The sequence below is a fragment of the Patiria miniata genome, unplaced genomic scaffold (assembly GCF_015706575.1).
Source record: "Patiria miniata isolate m_02_andy unplaced genomic scaffold, ASM1570657v1 HiC_scaffold_30, whole genome shotgun sequence".
In the NCBI taxonomy this organism is placed as follows: domain Eukaryota; kingdom Metazoa; phylum Echinodermata; class Asteroidea; order Valvatida; family Asterinidae; genus Patiria; species Patiria miniata.
The window spans coordinates 9,503,903-9,522,474 of record NW_024037070.1 but is presented as its reverse complement, the minus strand read 5'-3'; the positions used below and the strand labels follow the sequence as shown (position 1 = coordinate 9,522,474).

Sequence of the window (18,572 nt, the reverse complement as noted above, 5' to 3'; positions counted from 1 at the left end):
AAGGTGTATTTTCAAGGATTGCATTAAAATATTATGATTGAGCCCTTAAGAGTAGATGTCTTCATCATTATTCCGCGATCCGTCCGTTCGAACGAGGAACCGACGGAAATGCTTGCAGCTTTAGTTTCCGTCGTCAACAACTTTTTAATTTTTTTATTCGAAGATGGAGCTGTGACCGTCCTTTGTGAACGTCACTTCGTCAGTCGTCAGCTTAATGGTTCAAGATTTGGCGGGGCGGCGCAAATGGCGATCTCCTCTTTCCTTGTGAAGTACCAAGTACCACCAAAGCTACCGAATACTTCAAAATCTCTTTCATACCGTAATATAACACTAAGACATAGCTCGTCCAACACAACGGTGTTGGTACGTCTCTTATTGCTTATTAAAGTAAAGTAAAATGGCAGAGACAAACATTTATTAATAATCTTACAATATAGCCCCAAACCATGCCACGCTGAGTGGTAAAATATTTAAACGGTCCGCCCTCAGTCAGTATTAACCATGGCCAAGGTTTTTGTTAAGGCGAGCCAAATGCATAATTAACATGCCCTTTTATCTTCCATAATTTGAGCCAAAATGAAGAGGCTATAATATAATGTAATAGATTAAAACCGCAGGGCCTTGATACAATTGCAAATAATTCATAATGCGTGTTACTTCGACCGCTACATGGGGTGAGTGCATTCATGCGTGAAGACCAATCAACAATCGCGCACGTGCGTGTAGGGATAGTATCCATGGCAACTATAGACGGCAGGCGGGAAGTTAAAGGGCACTAATGTTGGTAATGAGTTTCGGCTCGATTAAAAACAATCTTTCACCTTGGCACTTAAAAAGAAATTTTAAATGGATTTTCCAACTTCATTGAACGAAGTATAACCGTGAACGATAAGACAGAACTTGAAGACATTGAAAAACTGGGAAACCACCAACATATAGGGCTAGATGGCTCAGTTGGAAGAGCACTGGAACGGCAATCTGGAGGTCGAAGGTTCAAACCTCGTTCCATAGTCAATTTCTTTGCTCGTTAATTAATCATTCTTAAAACACGATGGCTCAGTTGCACCAAACGGAAAATGTTGGTTGGCTTACTAACAATAACAAATAATCTTCAATATAGCATGATTTAGCATCCTAAATAATTAAACACTGACCTAGTTTTTTTTATTTCACAAAAGATGAAATAGGACATATCAATTTTAATGTGGGAGTTTCGCCACATGCTACGTTCGGGAAAAGAAACCTACGGCTGTTGTATTTATACCTGGGACATGATTACGCAAAAATCATGCATGAAGCAGTCGTAGGGCAGTGTTTTCAACGCGTTGCTGTGCTCAAAATGGCGGACATCAATTCAGGTAATTTTTCGTTTCGTGTTGCAGAATTAAACTGCCTTTTGTGAACTATTACATTGTACTGGACCGCAGAAAAATAAATTAAAAGATAAAGCACGAATGCTGCGGTTTACTATGCTATTATGAACAAAATTGCTCCTAATTCGACTTAACAATAACATCATATCACAAGCGGCGATTTTGTCGGCCGTATAACGCCTAACGCCGCGGCCACGGGATGTTTTGTGTGCGAGTCGCTGTCACACTGACCATGGAGGTTATTTTCACGCTTTGTTCGTCATTCAAAACAAAATTAAACCTAGCAAACTCGGTCAAATTGCATTGTGGAGTAATAAAGCTCCAAATCACTAGATAGTTACTTTGTGCTCCTGAAAAACCTGCACACAGAGAGTGCCCAATCAATTAAAATTGTGTGTTTTTATTTAATTTTGAATTTTTAGGCCAGGGCTCATTTTATTGATCTGAATATCAAATCAAATCTTTACGGACACTGTTTAATATTTTTCTTACAGGAGGTGATGCTAATGACATTGTGGAACCAATGGAGTTCCAGGAGGAGGAATTGGCAAAGTCAAGGTAATTCTAGCTGCTTATTGGTGACATTGGTAAAGCTATCTGTGAAGCCTTACTAGGATTTCATGCACGGTGGGGGAAATTCAAAGTGGTCTCAGTAATAAAACAAAGTTAAAGTTAAATGATTCTGAGTATACATGGAGGAATAACCCCTCCATGAGTTTACAATGTACTGTGTGCTGTGATGTGTGCAGCTTATTTTATAACTATGACGCATGCTTATTTTAAGCCAGCCACATCCTATGTGCATTCATATGACAGTAAAGTCCTGTAAAATGCAATTTAACTGAGAAAATTACATCCAAAAGTTACATTAATGTATGTTCTCTTCTTTTGACACACAGCTCAAGTATAGCAGAGACTAAATTTGACATGACAATCGGCCATATAGAAGACATTATTATGGGTGAGTTTCCTTTTTATACTGGGAAATGTTTTGTTTGTTCCTTTAGTATCATTATTGATGAAAAAAAATCAAAAACTTAAATAAATTTTTTCAATAATCAAAATTGGTAGCTACAGGTACCCACCTACAGGTACTCAAAAAATAATTCCAAAGTTTTGTGGATCAATATTTTTGTAAGTGTATTCGTTTAACTTGATTCTGATACCAATTATCTAATTGCACAACTTGCACTGCATATTGACTTGGAGTAACATGATTCCATGGTTTTTTTTGGCAGAGGATGAGTTTCAGAGACTACAGAATGAGTTTATGGAGAAGAACTACCTTCACTTTGAAGACACAGAAGAGAACAAATTCATCTACACAGACATCTTCAAAGAATATGTAAGATATGTGTATTCTAAGAATCAGTCATTTGACTGCTCCAAATATTGTATTTTTAAACCTCACAAAAAAACATTAAAACCTATAAAAGCTGTAAAAACCTACATTTCAACTTGGCAGCCTATTTCAATCGTCTACATGCACATTAATATCATATTAAAATTTGGGGATTCAGGACATTTGGGGTTAATTTTTATAACCAGTTTTCCTTCCATAGGAAGAAATATATAAAAGAATTCGCCTATATTTCTAAATATATATGTAATATAAGGTTATTCAAAAAGTGCAATTTCAAAATGTAATCTTTAACATATAATCCCAGGTCAAAATGCAAAATTGTTGTAGATTGCATTCTGTTGTATGCGCAATTTTTATAATAATCTATATTGTTTCAAATCTTTCCAGAATCTCTTGATTGAAAAGTACATTGAGGACCAGCTGACAGCAAGAATACCGGGCTTTGATATGAAAGACTTCTCAAAACAACTGGAGTAAGTTCACCCCCCAAAAATGAAGCATCCAAGATTGCTGGATATCTCATATAGGAGCCCATTCCTCACAAGCATTGCTTCTCTATGGGCCCCTCCGCAGTATCACTCATCTTCCATACTTATTGTTTGCTTCATCTTCATCTTTATTTTAAATTTTTTTTTTCCTACTATTCTCTAAATAAGATTGTCATTGTTATTGATATATTAGTACTGAAACTGAACTGAAACTTGATCATCTTGTAGAAAATAAAATGTGATGGGTTCATGGTATTGTCTCGTGGGGACATTTTCCAAATGTCGGCCATGTCTCCAGCTTTGACTTTTTCTCGGGCCCAACAAGTACTCTGAAATCTTCATTGTTAGAACGTTTAATAGGTGGAGCTAAATTGAGCCAAAAAGAGTTTCAGCTCCGTGGCCTAAAATCATAATGCTGAAGACTGAATCAAAACCACAGCTGATGTTTGGAGAAAGACTCTGAAATTCATCTCTTATATGATGAGAAAAAGTGAGAAACCACACCACACAAGCACTGTTACAGTAAGTTTCCTTCTTTTGTTTCTTCCATGTTCAGAAAGAGGAATAATCTTGAAGGAGAGATCTTTGAGATCCTGCTGACGTTCACAGACTTCATGACATTCAAGGAGATGTTCCTGGATTTCAGAGCAGTGAGTACATGCAACCTTTGACCTCAGTTGAATAATTAAACCTGTCCTTGGGCGTTTAATTTTGATCCCCCCCCCCCCAAAAAAAGGCAATTATTTTCCATAATAAGACAATTTTTGTTCAAAACTGCAAACCTGTTATTACAAATGCACACCCCAATGCTCTTCAAAAAAATGGATTTCTTTCGTCCTTACAAATGTTCAATTTGTATTTTTTTTTTACCAAAATTTACCATTTTTATCAAATGAATCAAAACATAAAATCAGCCTCATTTCTACGCACTCAAAGGAAAGACTAAGAGACAAATTTGCAAATAACTCCAAACCAGAACTATTCTATTCACTTTTTCAAGTTTTATTTTAATCCTACAAACTAAACAAAAATGTCCTTGATGTTGGGCTTTGTGTACATTTTGTCGCATAACTGTTGGGGAAAATATACCACGTTATAAATTGGTTTAATTATATGCGTACTATGCGTTTCCCAGCCTACACATGCTACCTATCATAGTGATGTAGGCGGTATGTTTTCTGTTGATGCTTAATGTGGTCATTTATCAACCCAGAAATTCAATGTTATGTCTGCCCTACTTTCATGGTTTATTATTTGGAGGGTAGTACATGTATCACTGTCATCATTTGGAAGGAAATGGATCTATGAGTGATTACTTTAACTTGCACATTTCAAAGAAAATTAATATTGGGTTTTGCCCTTACCGATAAAATTGTTTTACTGTACTCTTAGTGTTGCCTGAGGGCTTGTGAGGACATGTTCACAAGCTTACTCGGTGGGACTCGAACCCATGACCACCTGCTGACTAGTGCAGGCATCTTGCCTTTAAACTTTCACCCATCATCTTACGGTCTGTTGTTGCTGCTCTAGGCAAAAGAAGGCAGGACAGTGGACCTTAGTGCAGGATTCGTAGTCACCCCATTCTCTGTACCAGAGACCAGTGCACAAGCCGCGACGCAAGGGGTGAAACAAGGGGTGACGCAACCCACCACAAACTCACCCGACACATCACAGCAAGGCCCATCATCGTCAAAATAGCCTTAGTGAAGTCGGCAGTTTTAGGTGCTCAGAATTTTTTTCTTTTTTTAGCTTAGTGTATTTGACATTGATGACACCTTGAGTCAGTCCCCATTTTGTTCGTCTTATTTGACCACAGATTTTGATGTGCTGACATTATTTTTAATGTAGATTTGTTGTAAATATAACCGAGCCAAACTTACTGGCACATTTGCAGAAGTTGTACACCAGAACTTGTCCTCAAATGGTATTCCATTGATGTAATGGTCGTTTTAGATGCATCACTCGTCATTTTTTAGCCTTTTTATTACCAGCTGAAGGCATTTCATATTGATATTGCTACAAATTCTTTTTTGCTTATTTAAATTCTCTCAAATGTTTTTGTATCTTTGTTTGTTATGGCAGCCAGTTAATGAACTTAAGTTTTGTGAGTCTTAAACTGACATTACATCAAATGGATATTGTAAATAAATGGGAGAAAACACATCAATTCAGCTCGGTTATTTTTTTCTGTATGATTGCGTGAAAAGTTTTGATGAAAATTGTATTTCTCTTAAATGTTGTCTAAGTAGGATTACCAATAATAATTCAGCATATTGCAGCACATACAATTAATTACTCGTTCACAGCTCAAGCTTATAGATTGTCATCTCCAATGATCAAATGTATACAAAAGTCTGGCAGCTGTTCAAATATCCAAAATTTGAAAAACGTTTGAATTGAGATACGGTGCGAAATTATGATTACATTCTCATTGCAGATATTTTTTATCAAACTGTGAAACTACATGTACATCTTACCAGTGATTGTATTCTAGCATTTTCAGTAAAAATTGGCCAATTACAAAAGTACTTAATTACAAAAATTCCAACTGTACTTACGTCTATGCTTATACATGTACTAGTTACCCTGTACATAATTCTAAAGAATCTTTTGGAAAACCTTTTTTGAAATAGTATTCTGTGATTGTTTGAAAGTACTTGTATTCATGCGTTAGCAGTTCGGAACACTTGATTAGTATGTTAATGTATAATGGTTTACAGCATTCTTTTTGAGGCCGTCGTCAAATTTGTTCAGTTTTTCAGATAGCATGAGTTTGGTTTTCAGATAGCATAGAGTTTGGTTAGCCATTTTAAAGCTTTCCAAACATAGACAACCAGACCTACAGTGGGAACATGTGCAACATTTAACACCCATTATCAATAAACTTTATTGAATGTGATGCGAGATTTTGCACGATGCCGAGTACAACTTTGAAGAAGTTCATGGATTCATCATATGAATCCATGAGACAAACTCTAAAGGAAAAGTATGATTTGGATAATATTCCTATTTCTTTAAGAACATACTTTTCTTTAAGAGTCAATTTGGTCTATCTGCAAACTTTTCCTAAGTAAACTGTTCTTCTGTACAAGCCTTCTATCATTCAGCTGTTATAAGAAAACCGTGTTGTCTAATTCAGATACATGTATCATTTACAACTTTACAAGGCAACATGGCAATTGTAATATTTATTTGTATATAAAGTGTTACGTTGACATTTCAGAATTAAATGAATTGTGAATTTCACACAAGCATTGTCCAATTATTTGGTGATATTGTTTTTTTCTAAACAGTGAAACATGAAGATGAACAAACACAACACACTTGCGACATTTTACATACAAAATTTATTGATACAAAACTCCTCCAAATAAACATTTCATGTTTCCAGTAATTGTATCAGTTCTTAGCAATGAAATGGATCCTACAAGATCTCAATTTAAACTATAGGTTGCATGAGAACAAAAGTAATGCTCAACTTACTCAAAAGTTTCCATTTACTTCAAATCCCATCATGAACTCCAAGTATTTCTCCCAAAGCATGAGAACGTTAACATTTTATCCGCCAACATGCATGTATGTGCATAAACATGTTGCAAACTGTACCTAAAGAGTCCTTTTACTTTGATAATTTGTCACAATTTTGCCAAAATATTTTTAAATTACAAAAAAATTATCCGCAATAGGTCCGTTGCATCAAGAAATAGTCGCAGGATTCTGAATAACTTAAAAGTACCCAAAATCTTCCTGTGATGAAGTTAACAGCATTGTTTACAAACTCATAACATTGCAGGAAGATTCTTGGAAATTGTGCAAAAAAATTTGCAATAAAACACGTAAAACAATGGCCTTTTGTGGAAACATTATTCCGCTTCTTATCCCCGCTATGGAGCCAATGGAGTGACAGCACCTTCTGAAGTCCTATCCTTGTTAAAAAAAATCTGGCTGTGATATTCTGAATTCAGATTAGAGTGAAGGTGGTTTCTTTCGTTTAGTTCATGAGTACTTCCATCTGTACCAGCCTTGCATTGGTGTCGCCAGGCATTCGGTAAGGCAGCATTCCAGCAAAGGTGATGAGAGACTTGGCCTGCCTCCTCAGATCAGCAAGGTACTGAAAAGAAACAACAAACAAGGATTTTATTTCATATGGCCAAAGGTTTAGGAAACTGCGGTTTTGTCTCGGCATCAGATTCAGGCTCTAGTTTCATGAGTTCATCTGAAGAAGAAAGTATTTCGTGAAGCTTACCGATTCCTTGCCACCATCCTCGGATCGGGCCGTGGGTCTTCCCTGGGCATTCTGCAGGGTGGTGTTACGTGTGTTCCGGTACTTGGTATGTAAGATGTTCATCGTGGCCAGCAGTATGTCAGGCATGTTGCGTCTCACCTCATCCGTGTACTGTTTGAAGGCATTCACTTTGTCGTCCACTGTCTCTGGAGTGAGCGGCACAAGCTGTAGCGTCTTTATCGTCTGAAATTGGAAAATAAAATCAGAATAATGGTTTCCGCAACTTTAAACGTTTTTTTTCAAACCCAGGCCCATCTCCAAAATCAGCTTTCTGCCTCATTTCAGGATCATTATGGTTATGGTATCAGACTCATTATGCTATGTGTCATTGTGTTGGGGTTTTAACCCTGTCAGGGAACATGGTGCATGTGTTCTTGGGCAAGACACTTTACCACATTTGCCTCTCTCCAGATCCATCCAGAGTATAAATGATTGAAACCAGATTGCACCCATCTCCTGCCGCTGCAAAAACTGGTCTCATGGCCAGATGAACAGGGATAATAACTTTGAAGTGCTTTGAGACCTTTGGTATAAACAAAACGCTGCATAAACAGCACATAATTATTATTTGAAAGCCTGTAATGTCCAAAATAAATAAAAACAAAAACAATTTGTTTACAAGTGATAAGCTTTGTTGTTTCCAAAGCCCTGAAGAAAAAAACAAGCCCTCAGTGAGCTGACTGAGGATCCTAGAATTTCCTGATGCTGTAACTGGGCCTGAGACCAAGATTTGGGAAAATCCATCAAAGATGGAAACATTTTGGTGTTCTTTGTCAGAAAATCACAGTTTTAAAAGAAGCGTAGCATTTGTTGTCCAACCTCTAGAGCCCGATCGAGCTCTCTGCCGTGGTATTCATCAAAGAATGTCATGAGATCAAGAAGAAGGTAGAATGACTTGGTGTTGGACTGGTTACCGGTGACAGCCTGAGACTGGAACCTGTTGACAAAGACAAAATTATTATTATTATTATTTATTCAGCCAAAGAAAAAGAATACAAATATACAATAGACATAGACTACAATAAATACAACAATAACCAGGAGAAAATAAAGAGAATAAAAAACTAATCACCAAGATGGGCTGGGGGCAACAAAAGCCAAATAAATTACTGTAGTCCGTAGACCTGTTACCCCACATCTTGGTGAGGTAACAAAGAAAAATGACACAGAGAAACAAAAAGGAGTACTTTATGCCTACTTATCTATCTTTGTCAAGCTGATAATTAATACAAAATGCACGGAATTTCAAATTTTGACATGCTAAATTCGAAACATATACATTTATTTGAGTAAAAATCAACAAACTAAACTAAATAAAGTAAACTGAAATCACCGTCCAGCAATAGCCACAGCTAGGGCCTGCAGCCGCTGTCTGTTGGACTGTCCACTCTTAGGCACTGCAACAATCGGACTCAGCAACCGATTCAAGATTTCAAGAACTTTGTCTGCATTCTGCAACCAAAACAAAGCAAACAATTCCTCTTTATGGTAAAACGAAAATAAAAGACACCAATAAAAAAAAACATGATAAAGGCCAGAAAAGGTGGCAAAACCTACAAAGAATACCTCAAAGTTGCTCTACCCGAGTCTACCCTGATCTTCAATATATTTGATTTTATACATATATCTGAACAAAGTCTAAATTTGTGTACGCTTTATTACATGGAAAACCTTTTTTTCCCAGTTTGTATTCCAAGTAATTACAAAGTTAAGAGTCAGGGGCTAGTAATACAATCACAGTATAAAGTTTGACAGGCTAGAATACAAAACTGTACATTAAAGAAGATACAATTACAGATGTTCCGTGTTGGGGGGATAAAACCAAACATTTCTTTATCGTTTTCACTTTTCCTCTAGATTTCTGGAGGCTACAGTGCCTGTGCATTTGTCAGGAATGTTTAGTTTCATTACAAGGAAGACACAAAGCCCACTCACCCTGGCCAGATCGTACAGCTTGACGGCATCTTCAAACAGTCCCTTAGCCTCCGTATCCCGGGCCACCGTCTCCAGTATCCGCTGAGTGTTGGCCTGGAATTTATCCACGGCGCCAGGCCGTCGGGTCCCGTCCTGTCCCAGCTTGCCCAGTAAGGTCTCAAACTCTCTGGTCTCTATCACCATCTCACTCAGGCAAGTGATGAAGAGGTTCTCTCCTTGGTGATCCTTAAGACCTCTGAGGGGGTTGGGGGAGAGGGGAGACAGATTTGTAGTCAAGTTCTCACAGGTCAACACAAGTCGATCACAAGTTGATCATAATCCTCCAAAACTTTGGATTTTGAAGGATGTGGGAGTAATGGTGTCAACTTGAAGAAACCAGGAATGCTGAATTTGAAAATTCAAACCTTAAATTACTAGGTACATTTGTCTTGAATGCTGCCCTCAGACCCCAGGCCCGTGACCAGCAAATGGTCCACAGGACCCAGGGCTCCCTCTAGTGTCTAGCATTGCACAGCATTCCACTGAACGCCAAAACAAGTCTGGTGTCCAGAGTCCTGCTATGCTACGAGCGCAAGGATTGGTATCATCACAGGGCAACAGACTGGTGGGTTCTCCAAACTGGTATTCTTTGCAATTGATTGGGGAATTTCTCAAAAACTGTTCGATGTTTTTTTTAAAACCTTTTGTTTGGCATCTTTTTGTGCAACATAGGACATTTGAAAATGTGAAGAAAATAAGAATATGGTGTGAATACTCCATTCAATCAGCACAAACAAAATTGCAAAATATAAAAAAATCTGACCTTTCGACCCCATTTTCAAAAGGCATGTAATCAGAAGTGGAAGTATTTTTTTTGGCCAAAGCAGGAGATTGTTGGTTCAAGTCCTACCTGAAAAAAAGTTGTGAGTTCTTGCAAGCCCTTGGACACGGCTGAATATAGTGTTTAAAAAAGTTTTCAAAGAAGTGCAAAACCAAATATTGAAATTAGGTTCAAATTGAGAAACACTTTAGTAGTGACATGACTTTAAAGAAAGAAAGAACTCACAAATTTTTTTTTCACAATCAACCCAGATTAACACCGAGTATACAGTGTTCATGAAATATGATGGTGAAGGGCAAAACCCAATATTGAATTTAGGTTAATTCCATCAAAATTCCATCTCATTAATAACTGGAAGCCCTCCCTACCTGAGCAAGTAGAAATACTGCAGGGCCTCTCTGGGGTCTGTATTCTCAAACTTGGATGTGTACATGCTGATGAGACGGGCAAAGTTGAGTCTCCTCATGGGCGACGGGTCATCCAAATGCTTGCTTACTACAACAAATTATACAATCAGAGACAGAGTAAGGAATCATCTCGCTAAATAACCAAGAAACTTTGCTGGCAAGTTATTTGTAATGGGCCATTAGTTACTTATTCTGAACAACTGGCCCAGACTCTTCCTGCAATAATATCAGTTTTTACACAAGGTAAGAACTCACAAACTTGCGTCTGGATATTTGCTGGCAAAACAAGCAGCCCCATCTCATACAGGACGATGGCTGTGTGCACGGCATGGCAGCGCAGTCGCAGATCTGACCGAGAGAGGAACTCAATGGCCGCCTCGAACTGAGCTGAGAGGAACAGGACCTGCAAGCAGACATGTTATAATACAACATTGTGATAAGTATCACAATATAGAGTTAACATTTTAATATGCATCACGATATGTAACATCAAACTTTATGTCCTATGAACCCCACTCACAGGTACCCTCTCAACAGTTCTAAAGGGCGAGTTTGGAAAGACCACTGGGAGGGATATTCAAACACATTGCCGACGAAACGCGACACTCACAAGAAGACGCTATGGGCACATTTTTAGCTCCATTGGGGATCCACGTCGTGTACGTACTGGTTTGCTTGCGTATGGCGCGAGGTACACTCTACTACTTTTATTCTTAATTGCAACAAAAATGTGAGCGTCATGCGCCGCTGGCGATGCACCCCTCCCAGTATTGTCCCCCGACCCTCTCTTTGTAACAGTTGAGGGGGTACTTTACTGCACAGAGTCTATTGTAAGTATCAATGAATCGTTACACCCCTACCTGGAAGTAGAGGTAAGGGTTTTGATGAGCGCTGAAGTGATTCTCTCCATACTCCTCCAGCAGGGTTGTCTGTAGCTGTGGGAGGGTCAGACGGTCCAAGGAACTGGGGCCGGACTCCTCAACGAAACTGACTTGACTCAGCTGGGGATAAAATGATAGAAAAATGATTTTAGAAATCTACTTCAATCATATGCAATTGATACAATAGGCCTTGGAAATAAGTACTATCACTGGATGAGCTTGGGACAACTTTCACTTCTTGTTGTCTAGTTGAATTTTTCCCCCTGAAATGTGCTATACCTTGAGCCAGAGATAGTCCTCTGTCTTACTGATGACTTCGGAATGACTGTCGGTCGTGTCACAACATCCGATGAGGCAGTACACAGCTCTGTGTGGTTAACGAGGGAAACGATGAGAAATAAACATTACTTGGCTAGTCAGTACGCTTTTCCAAACTCGCAGACATTTTTTTAAGTAGGTCGCATCCTAATTACTTGGCTACAGCCGCTTCCATTGCCACATGTGTAACTGCTAGCCGTAGCCGCATAAGGCCGTATCTGAATGACTTGGCTACGGCTAGAGATTACACACATGCCTATGGTAGCTGCTGCAGCCACTTCCCATAGACATGTGTGGTGTGTCCAGCCGTAGCCATGTAATTCAGACACGGCCTTATTCAGGCTCACCACATAACACAGTAAACATACTGTGTTGGATTTCATAGAACTCTGTACATGTGCTACATGTAATCTTAGAACTAGTGTCCACATCTGAACATCTGATAAACAAATGATCAAGACATTCCAAGCTGATCATTGATGCAGTTTGTGCATTTTTTCGCACAACGTAAAATTGTGCAAAGAATAAAGAACAGAATTCTACACAACACTGACACTTACCTTTTGTATGGATCAGGGCTGTTTCTGACGTTAGATCGGTAATGTATCCGTAACTTGGTCTGCATGTTTGGAGACAATCTGGAAAGAGGGAAATATAATAAAAGCCTACTTTACAAATGTCCCTTGAAACGCCATAAACGTCATAAAGCCAATGTCATTTTTGAAAATGGTCAAAATCACATTTTTATGGACTAAAAACAAAGAGCAGATAGACTAAAGTCACATTGTAGGAGAAGTTTCACCAATGTTCCTACATCTAGCTTAATAAAATGATTTGCAATATTTGGCTGATAAAAGAAACCTACATGAAATAACTTATTTTCAAATAGTGACAAAACATAACTTTTTTTCAAACTGATAATAAGCATCGGCAGAACATGTTTCATTATAAAAGACAGGATGAAATCCTAACTGAGGAAAAAAAAGCTACTCCTTGATCATTCTCACTCAACATATAACTGCAACATATAATTTTTTTCAAAAGAAGAAAACTTATAGCCCTTACCTTCTGTCTTCACTATCCATGTACTCCTTCAAGTATTCTTCAAATTCACCCAAATCCTGACTGAAAACATACAAATATGAATATGAAAAATTTAGTTCATATGTCTGGTGTTTACAACAAGGGCGGATATGTTCGGCATTTGGATGGTTCTTCTGTGGAAACTAGCAAGCATGAGGTCCCTGGTTCAAGTCCCACCTCAGCTAGCTTGAACATACACCACTTAGGTAAAAAGGCTGTGATTGATCCATTGATTTATTACAGAGTGGTGGATTTAGATTGAAGAATGTTCTTAACAATAACTGGCTTACGCTGCTCTCTGTACGGCATGCAACACGGCATCGAGATCTCCGCAGCGAAGACAGTAATAGATGATAGGCCATACAGGCTGGCCATTGACTTCACCATCCTGGGCAGGGGGAGAAAGACAAATGGTTTGAATAAAATATGAAAAATATCAACTTTCCCAAGCAGTGTACTGTGCAAAAATAGGACATTCTCCAACAGGGAATAAATGTTGATACAAAAGTGCACGGACAACTAGCATAACCAATATTCAGCTGCCACATGCAGAGAGTCGAATTCTTTTATTAATTAATTAGAATGCCCATCCTTTACAAAAGTCTTCAGCTAACTACTATCAAAGGTTGAAAAATATCCAACGTGCAATCTTAAAATCATATGGTGGTTGGGATGATAGTGCGATGCTTTCAAAGTGATCAACATGACCTTAGTTCATACATAAGAAAGGTTGCTACAGCAATTTGCAAATTTTGTTTTAGTTATTGCTTTGTTTTTGTTTTTCTAAAAATTTGTGGATTTCAATCAAACAAAAGCCTTTTAAATCCTGAAGAACGCCATTTTCTTCAGTGAGAATTTGCATAGTAGTGTTGAATGCTGCCCTCAGACCCCAGGTCCGTGACCAGCAAATGGTCCACAGGACCCAGGGCTCCCTCTAGTGTCTAGCATTGCACAGCATTCCACTGAGCGCCAAAACAAGTCTGGTGTCCAGAGTCCTGCTATGCTACGAGCACAAGGATTGCTATCATCACAGGGCACCATACTTGTGGGTTTTCTAAGCAGAGAAAGTTAACAAAAGTTCAAAGCAGATCTGAACGTTTTTGAGATGCTGCTTTACCTCAAGTCCAGGGACGGGATGCGGCAGTTTGACTTTCATAAATCCTTGGACTCGATGGAAGGTTCCTGGGATGCCACCGACCTGGGCTCGTTGTAGATTCTCTCCGACAATGGTGCTGATGTACTTCAGGTAGCTGTGAGAAATCAGACAATAGGATTCCATAACATAACTGATGACCATTCCAAGACATTTATCGACAGTGACATATCATCATTTCAAGGCAATAGCAGGTTGTGCCTATTTAAGATTTTAAGATTTAGGTAGGTAGACCCCCGACACTCTTATTTCACATGGTCTTCATGCAATTTGAAAGTTTACAATTACGAGGAATGCCGCCATTAGTTTCCATTACAGTGGAGGATATTTAAAGATTTAGGAACGTCCCTGGTAAAAATACATTGGGTTTATATTTATTGGGGATTATTTTAAGAGTGTATTTACCTGTTTTCTAGGTAGCTCCGTGCCTGTCGTACAAACGCCATCTGCATTTCCTGTGCGCTCCTAGCTTGCACTGTATCGACTGTGGATATCAGCGGTACTGACGTCATCTCTCTGACCATAGCCCACAACTCACTCACACGCTGTCAAATAATCATCATCATCCCAAACATTTATTTCAATGGTGTCCTTCATAACAGTATGTACAATCGTATAGAAATTTAAATAAAAATACAATGTACATTAATATGATGCATGTACTTTAAAGGTATTGCTTTGTCTGGCATAACACAATGTTACTAAAAAATAAACACACATAATTCCATCCCATATTTCTTCAAAAATACAGTTTACTGAGAGTAAATTTGAAAGCATTTTGTCTGACCTTATCTTCAAACTGAAGGCTGATTTGCTCAAATAGCTGGATCAGGTTGGGTCGCACACCGCCATGCACAACTCTGTCATTATATAGATAAACCTACGCACAGGAGAAAGACCAAGTTTAAAGACCAAAACAAATGCGAGTCACACATAAGGTTTGCAGTTTTAAACGTGTTGTATGTGGCTAACTTAATACATCAAACAGTGTGGTACAATGTAATACATGTGCTGATGGTTAAGCAAGGTTGTGTTTGGTCCACACGCCATAGAGTGGGGCCTGTCTAGTACCTGTCTAGCATAAGCCATCTCCACGCTATCCATGGTACTACGGCCATCCATGGCTACTGTCTCACTCAGCATGGACTCAGTGTCAGGACCGATGTCTAGCAAGTCTTCCCCTGAGCTGATCAGGGCGTTCAGGATCCGCTGCCTCTGCTCCTGCCACTCTGATTGCATGGTCTCCCAGAAACGCTTCTCTGTCTGTTGTAAGGTCTGGAGACGAGAGGAAAGATGATGGGTTACCAGCTAAAGTGCGACTGGTACTTAATAAAAGTTGACTGAGCGAGCCAAGTTTTCTAGCGGTTAGGGTCATGGTGTGAGGTCCCAAGTTGAGGGATAAGAACACGTTCCTGTGTCTTTGAGCAAGCCACATGACTTTTTATCAGAGGTTCAGGTTCAAATCCAGCTGCTGGTGATGTGTATGTCCTTGGGCAAGCTATATTACCCACACTTGCCCCCCTCCATCCAGGATCTACTGTCCAAGAGCTGTAGTGTTTTAGCAAGAAATATTGCTCAGTAAAGCAATGTGCAAAATCAAAACTTTCGCCGAGTTTGGCAGTCACAAGAAGCATGCTTTGCATGGCATTTCAGCTGATACCTGGTTTTTTTAAGCAAGTAATTTCTGTTTTTGTCAAATCTTTAATCTCAGAAGCTTCCTGGAAACGGAGCGGTTATTCACCAAAGAACTGTAAGAATTCAATTAACAATATTCATATTTAAACAATGACTTGTTTGTCTAAGGGCAGGATTTAGGAGGACGGTACTTACATTCTTTTTGGTTTCTTGGATGACGGCAAGAACAGCATTCTCTCTTTCATTTCTCAGAAAACTCTGGAATAATCAGGAAAGTAAAATGATTATTTATGCTCCAAAATATGCTGCATATATCTGCCACTTAGCTCTTTGTTTTTTATCCTTTTTGTAAAAATAAATTATTTTTCCCTTTTATAAAAAGGTGTTCTGAAAAGAACTTTTGCTTCTTGAAAATGCATCCACAATTGCAAGCACTGCATTTTCTATAAAATTTTTGTCTTTAAATGTTTTGCTACTACAGAGTAACTTTGGAAATAAACATCTCACTGAATGATTGCCTTGAAATATTTAATTTTGTGCACCTGTATATCAGTGTCTGCGATGGGTTCCAGTGGCTCAAACGTCTTGGTAGCGCTCAATGTCTCCAGTCTCTGGGAGATCCTAGGCACGTCTAGTCCCTTGGAGCCAAGAAGAATTGACCTGAAACAAACAACAAGAATATCTCAAATGACTCTATTGTCGTTAAACTTCTCAAGTTGAATGCCCTACTGATGTTAATTTTGCGGGGATACAAATTATTAATAAAAATCTGTATCCTCATTGAGTGATCCCTGTTTGCTATTTTCCATGTTAGCAGCATTGCTAATGTTGCTAGCATCGTGACTTTGGGCGTAATCCCTGGCTACATGGCATATATGGGTTATGGCTTCTGACTAGCGCCCCTTGAACAAAGACACTGACAAATTAGGGAACCCCAAGTTGGTAGAGCACCGGAACAGCAATCCAGAGGTCGCAGGTTCAATCCCCGCTGCAGTCAATATCTTTGTTCAACTTTGAAAATATTATTTATACAAATTAAATTCAAAAGATTTCTCACGCTTTGACATCGGCAGCGTCTGGTACGCCAACTTGCGCTGTCTTGGTCCACAGACGTTGGCTAGTCTCCATAATCTGATGGAGGTTGCGCTCTACTCTAGGTAGCTCTCCTCCGCTGTCCACATTGGCCGTCAGCTGCTCTGCATCCCGTAACAGATCATCAAAACTGTCCACCTCCATCTTGGCTTTCTTTGATTAATCCAAGATTCTTCAAAAAAAATATAAAGTGAACTTTTACTGAATCTTATAAAATTCAAGATGGATCAAGTTGGACCTTTGTAGGAAAGAATTCAGCATGCTGATGCCACTTTAAACGCTGTGTACAAAGTCTCTGGAAAGGTTTGAACATTTCTTGCAATAACATTTTCCACAAAAAATGACTTGGTCCAAAATTTGTGTCAGCCTAACCGTGATATTTTTTTTACCACCATTGACATCATACAATGTACATGATAAAAAGTGGTGTCAAGATCTTGCATTTCTAAAATTCTACCCCAACCTGAAAAAAGAGCAGAAAACAAATTTCCACACAGCACTGTTACAATGTTAAGATTTTTTTTTTACGTAGCGGCTATCGTTATGGCAGCCGTAACAAACTTTTCAACTGCTATCGTTACGGCATTGCAAAAACACCATTGCAAATCTAGGCCTATATATCACATTTACAACTCCCCATTTTTTTCTTTTAATAGTTTTTTTTACAGAAAGAATGTTGCAGGCGGACTTTTTTTTCTACATATATCATCTCAATCTCAATATGAAAAAAAGTGGTGCCAGGAATGGCAGATACAACATTCTTTCCGTTCTTTGTGAAGATGACTGCGACTATGTGGGCGAGTCACGACCGGACCATCCCAGAAAGTAAAATTATAACAATTTTGTAGTAGACCTAGGCTAACGGAGTGCCTTCTGATTGTAGTAGTAGGCCCTACGAGGCTACGGCGGGCCTAGGCTAACTTAAGTTACAATACAATTACAAACATGACAAACAAAACCTGCAAAATAAATAAAAATGTAAAAATAGGCCCGCTAGGCCTACGATACGTTTGAACATGTTGAACCCACTCGCAATGAGTAGTTATCATTGATTTTATGATACAGTTAAAAGTTGCATCAGGATAACTACATAATTACGATATTTCCCATGCCAAATATGAGAGTTAGTTTAGTGTTCGATTGTGTCGAAAATAGACGTTTGACAGCAGACCCCACGTGGCTGTGCATGTGACCAGTCATGCCTGTGTGACGGCCGGGGCCTGTCGCCTGTGTCGGTTTGGAAATTAAAATAGATTGTATTATAAAGCATGGAATGAGATACTGAACGTCCAACCTTCTCTATACCTTGGTCAGAATAACTTCACAATATGCCACAAAGAAACGTGTTTGAATTACTAAACTGAGAAGTCAAAATAAACTTACCAGCGGAACTAAAAAAATTAACGTCCACACTAGTCGTAAATTACCGCGCACACTTAATTGGCGCCCTCTTTAGTTCAGCTCAGTTCAAGGGTTGTATTAAAAAAAAAAATCGATTTATGGTTAACAAAGCTGTTGAGAACATCAGTTGCAACTTGCAAATTCACATCACGTGGTATTTTGCTTAGCAACTTGTTTTTATTAAAGGGAATATACAACATTTGCAAACATCGAAAAATAAAACTACCAAGTTTTTGCGAAATACCTTAATAGGATGTTGGTAAATGACCGTCTAAAGCATCCTGTAAAATTATGGCACCTGGTATACTGTCATTTTCAAGAAAAGTGGTATTTTTGTA

The 18,572-nt window shown here is 38.6% G+C and overlaps 2 protein-coding genes across 3 annotated transcripts; one reads left to right on the top strand and one right to left on the bottom strand.

Moving 5' to 3' along the window:
* Positions 1-1,255: 1,255 nt before the first annotated feature.
* Positions 1,256-6,475, top strand: LOC119739266 (ADP-ribosylation factor-like protein 2-binding protein). Its single transcript, XM_038214127.1, has 7 exons — positions 1,256-1,358; positions 1,868-1,931; positions 2,273-2,334; positions 2,612-2,718; positions 3,124-3,209; positions 3,781-3,874; positions 4,755-6,475. Exons 1-7 carry the CDS (start codon positions 1,289-1,291, stop codon positions 4,920-4,922), a joined length of 651 nt encoding a protein of 216 aa, XP_038070055.1. The 5' UTR covers positions 1,256-1,288; the 3' UTR covers positions 4,923-6,475.
* A 78-nt stretch (positions 6,476-6,553) lies between these two features.
* On the bottom strand, positions 6,554-18,299 carry LOC119739265 (nuclear pore complex protein Nup93-like). 2 transcript variants are annotated; one of them, XM_038214125.1, is made up of 20 exons: positions 18,217-18,299; positions 16,799-17,005; positions 16,284-16,401; positions 15,937-15,999; positions 15,178-15,381; positions 14,894-14,986; positions 14,512-14,651; positions 14,071-14,203; positions 13,244-13,341; positions 12,936-12,995; positions 12,431-12,508; positions 11,832-11,919; positions 11,532-11,672; positions 10,927-11,074; positions 10,633-10,759; positions 9,445-9,679; positions 8,843-8,961; positions 8,329-8,446; positions 7,471-7,692; positions 6,554-7,335 (listed from the first exon to the last, which is right to left on the bottom strand). In XM_038214125.1, exons 2-20 carry the CDS (start codon positions 16,975-16,977, stop codon positions 7,216-7,218), a joined length of 2,484 nt encoding a protein of 827 aa, XP_038070053.1. In that variant the 5' UTR covers positions 16,978-17,005; positions 18,217-18,299; the 3' UTR covers positions 6,554-7,215. The 2 variants fall into 2 exon arrangements, with proteins under 2 accessions (XP_038070053.1, XP_038070054.1); XM_038214126.1 differs by lacking the exon at positions 18,217-18,299 and adding an exon at positions 18,139-18,156 and having other exon boundaries at positions 7,216-7,335.
* Positions 18,300-18,572: the final 273 nt, after the last annotated feature.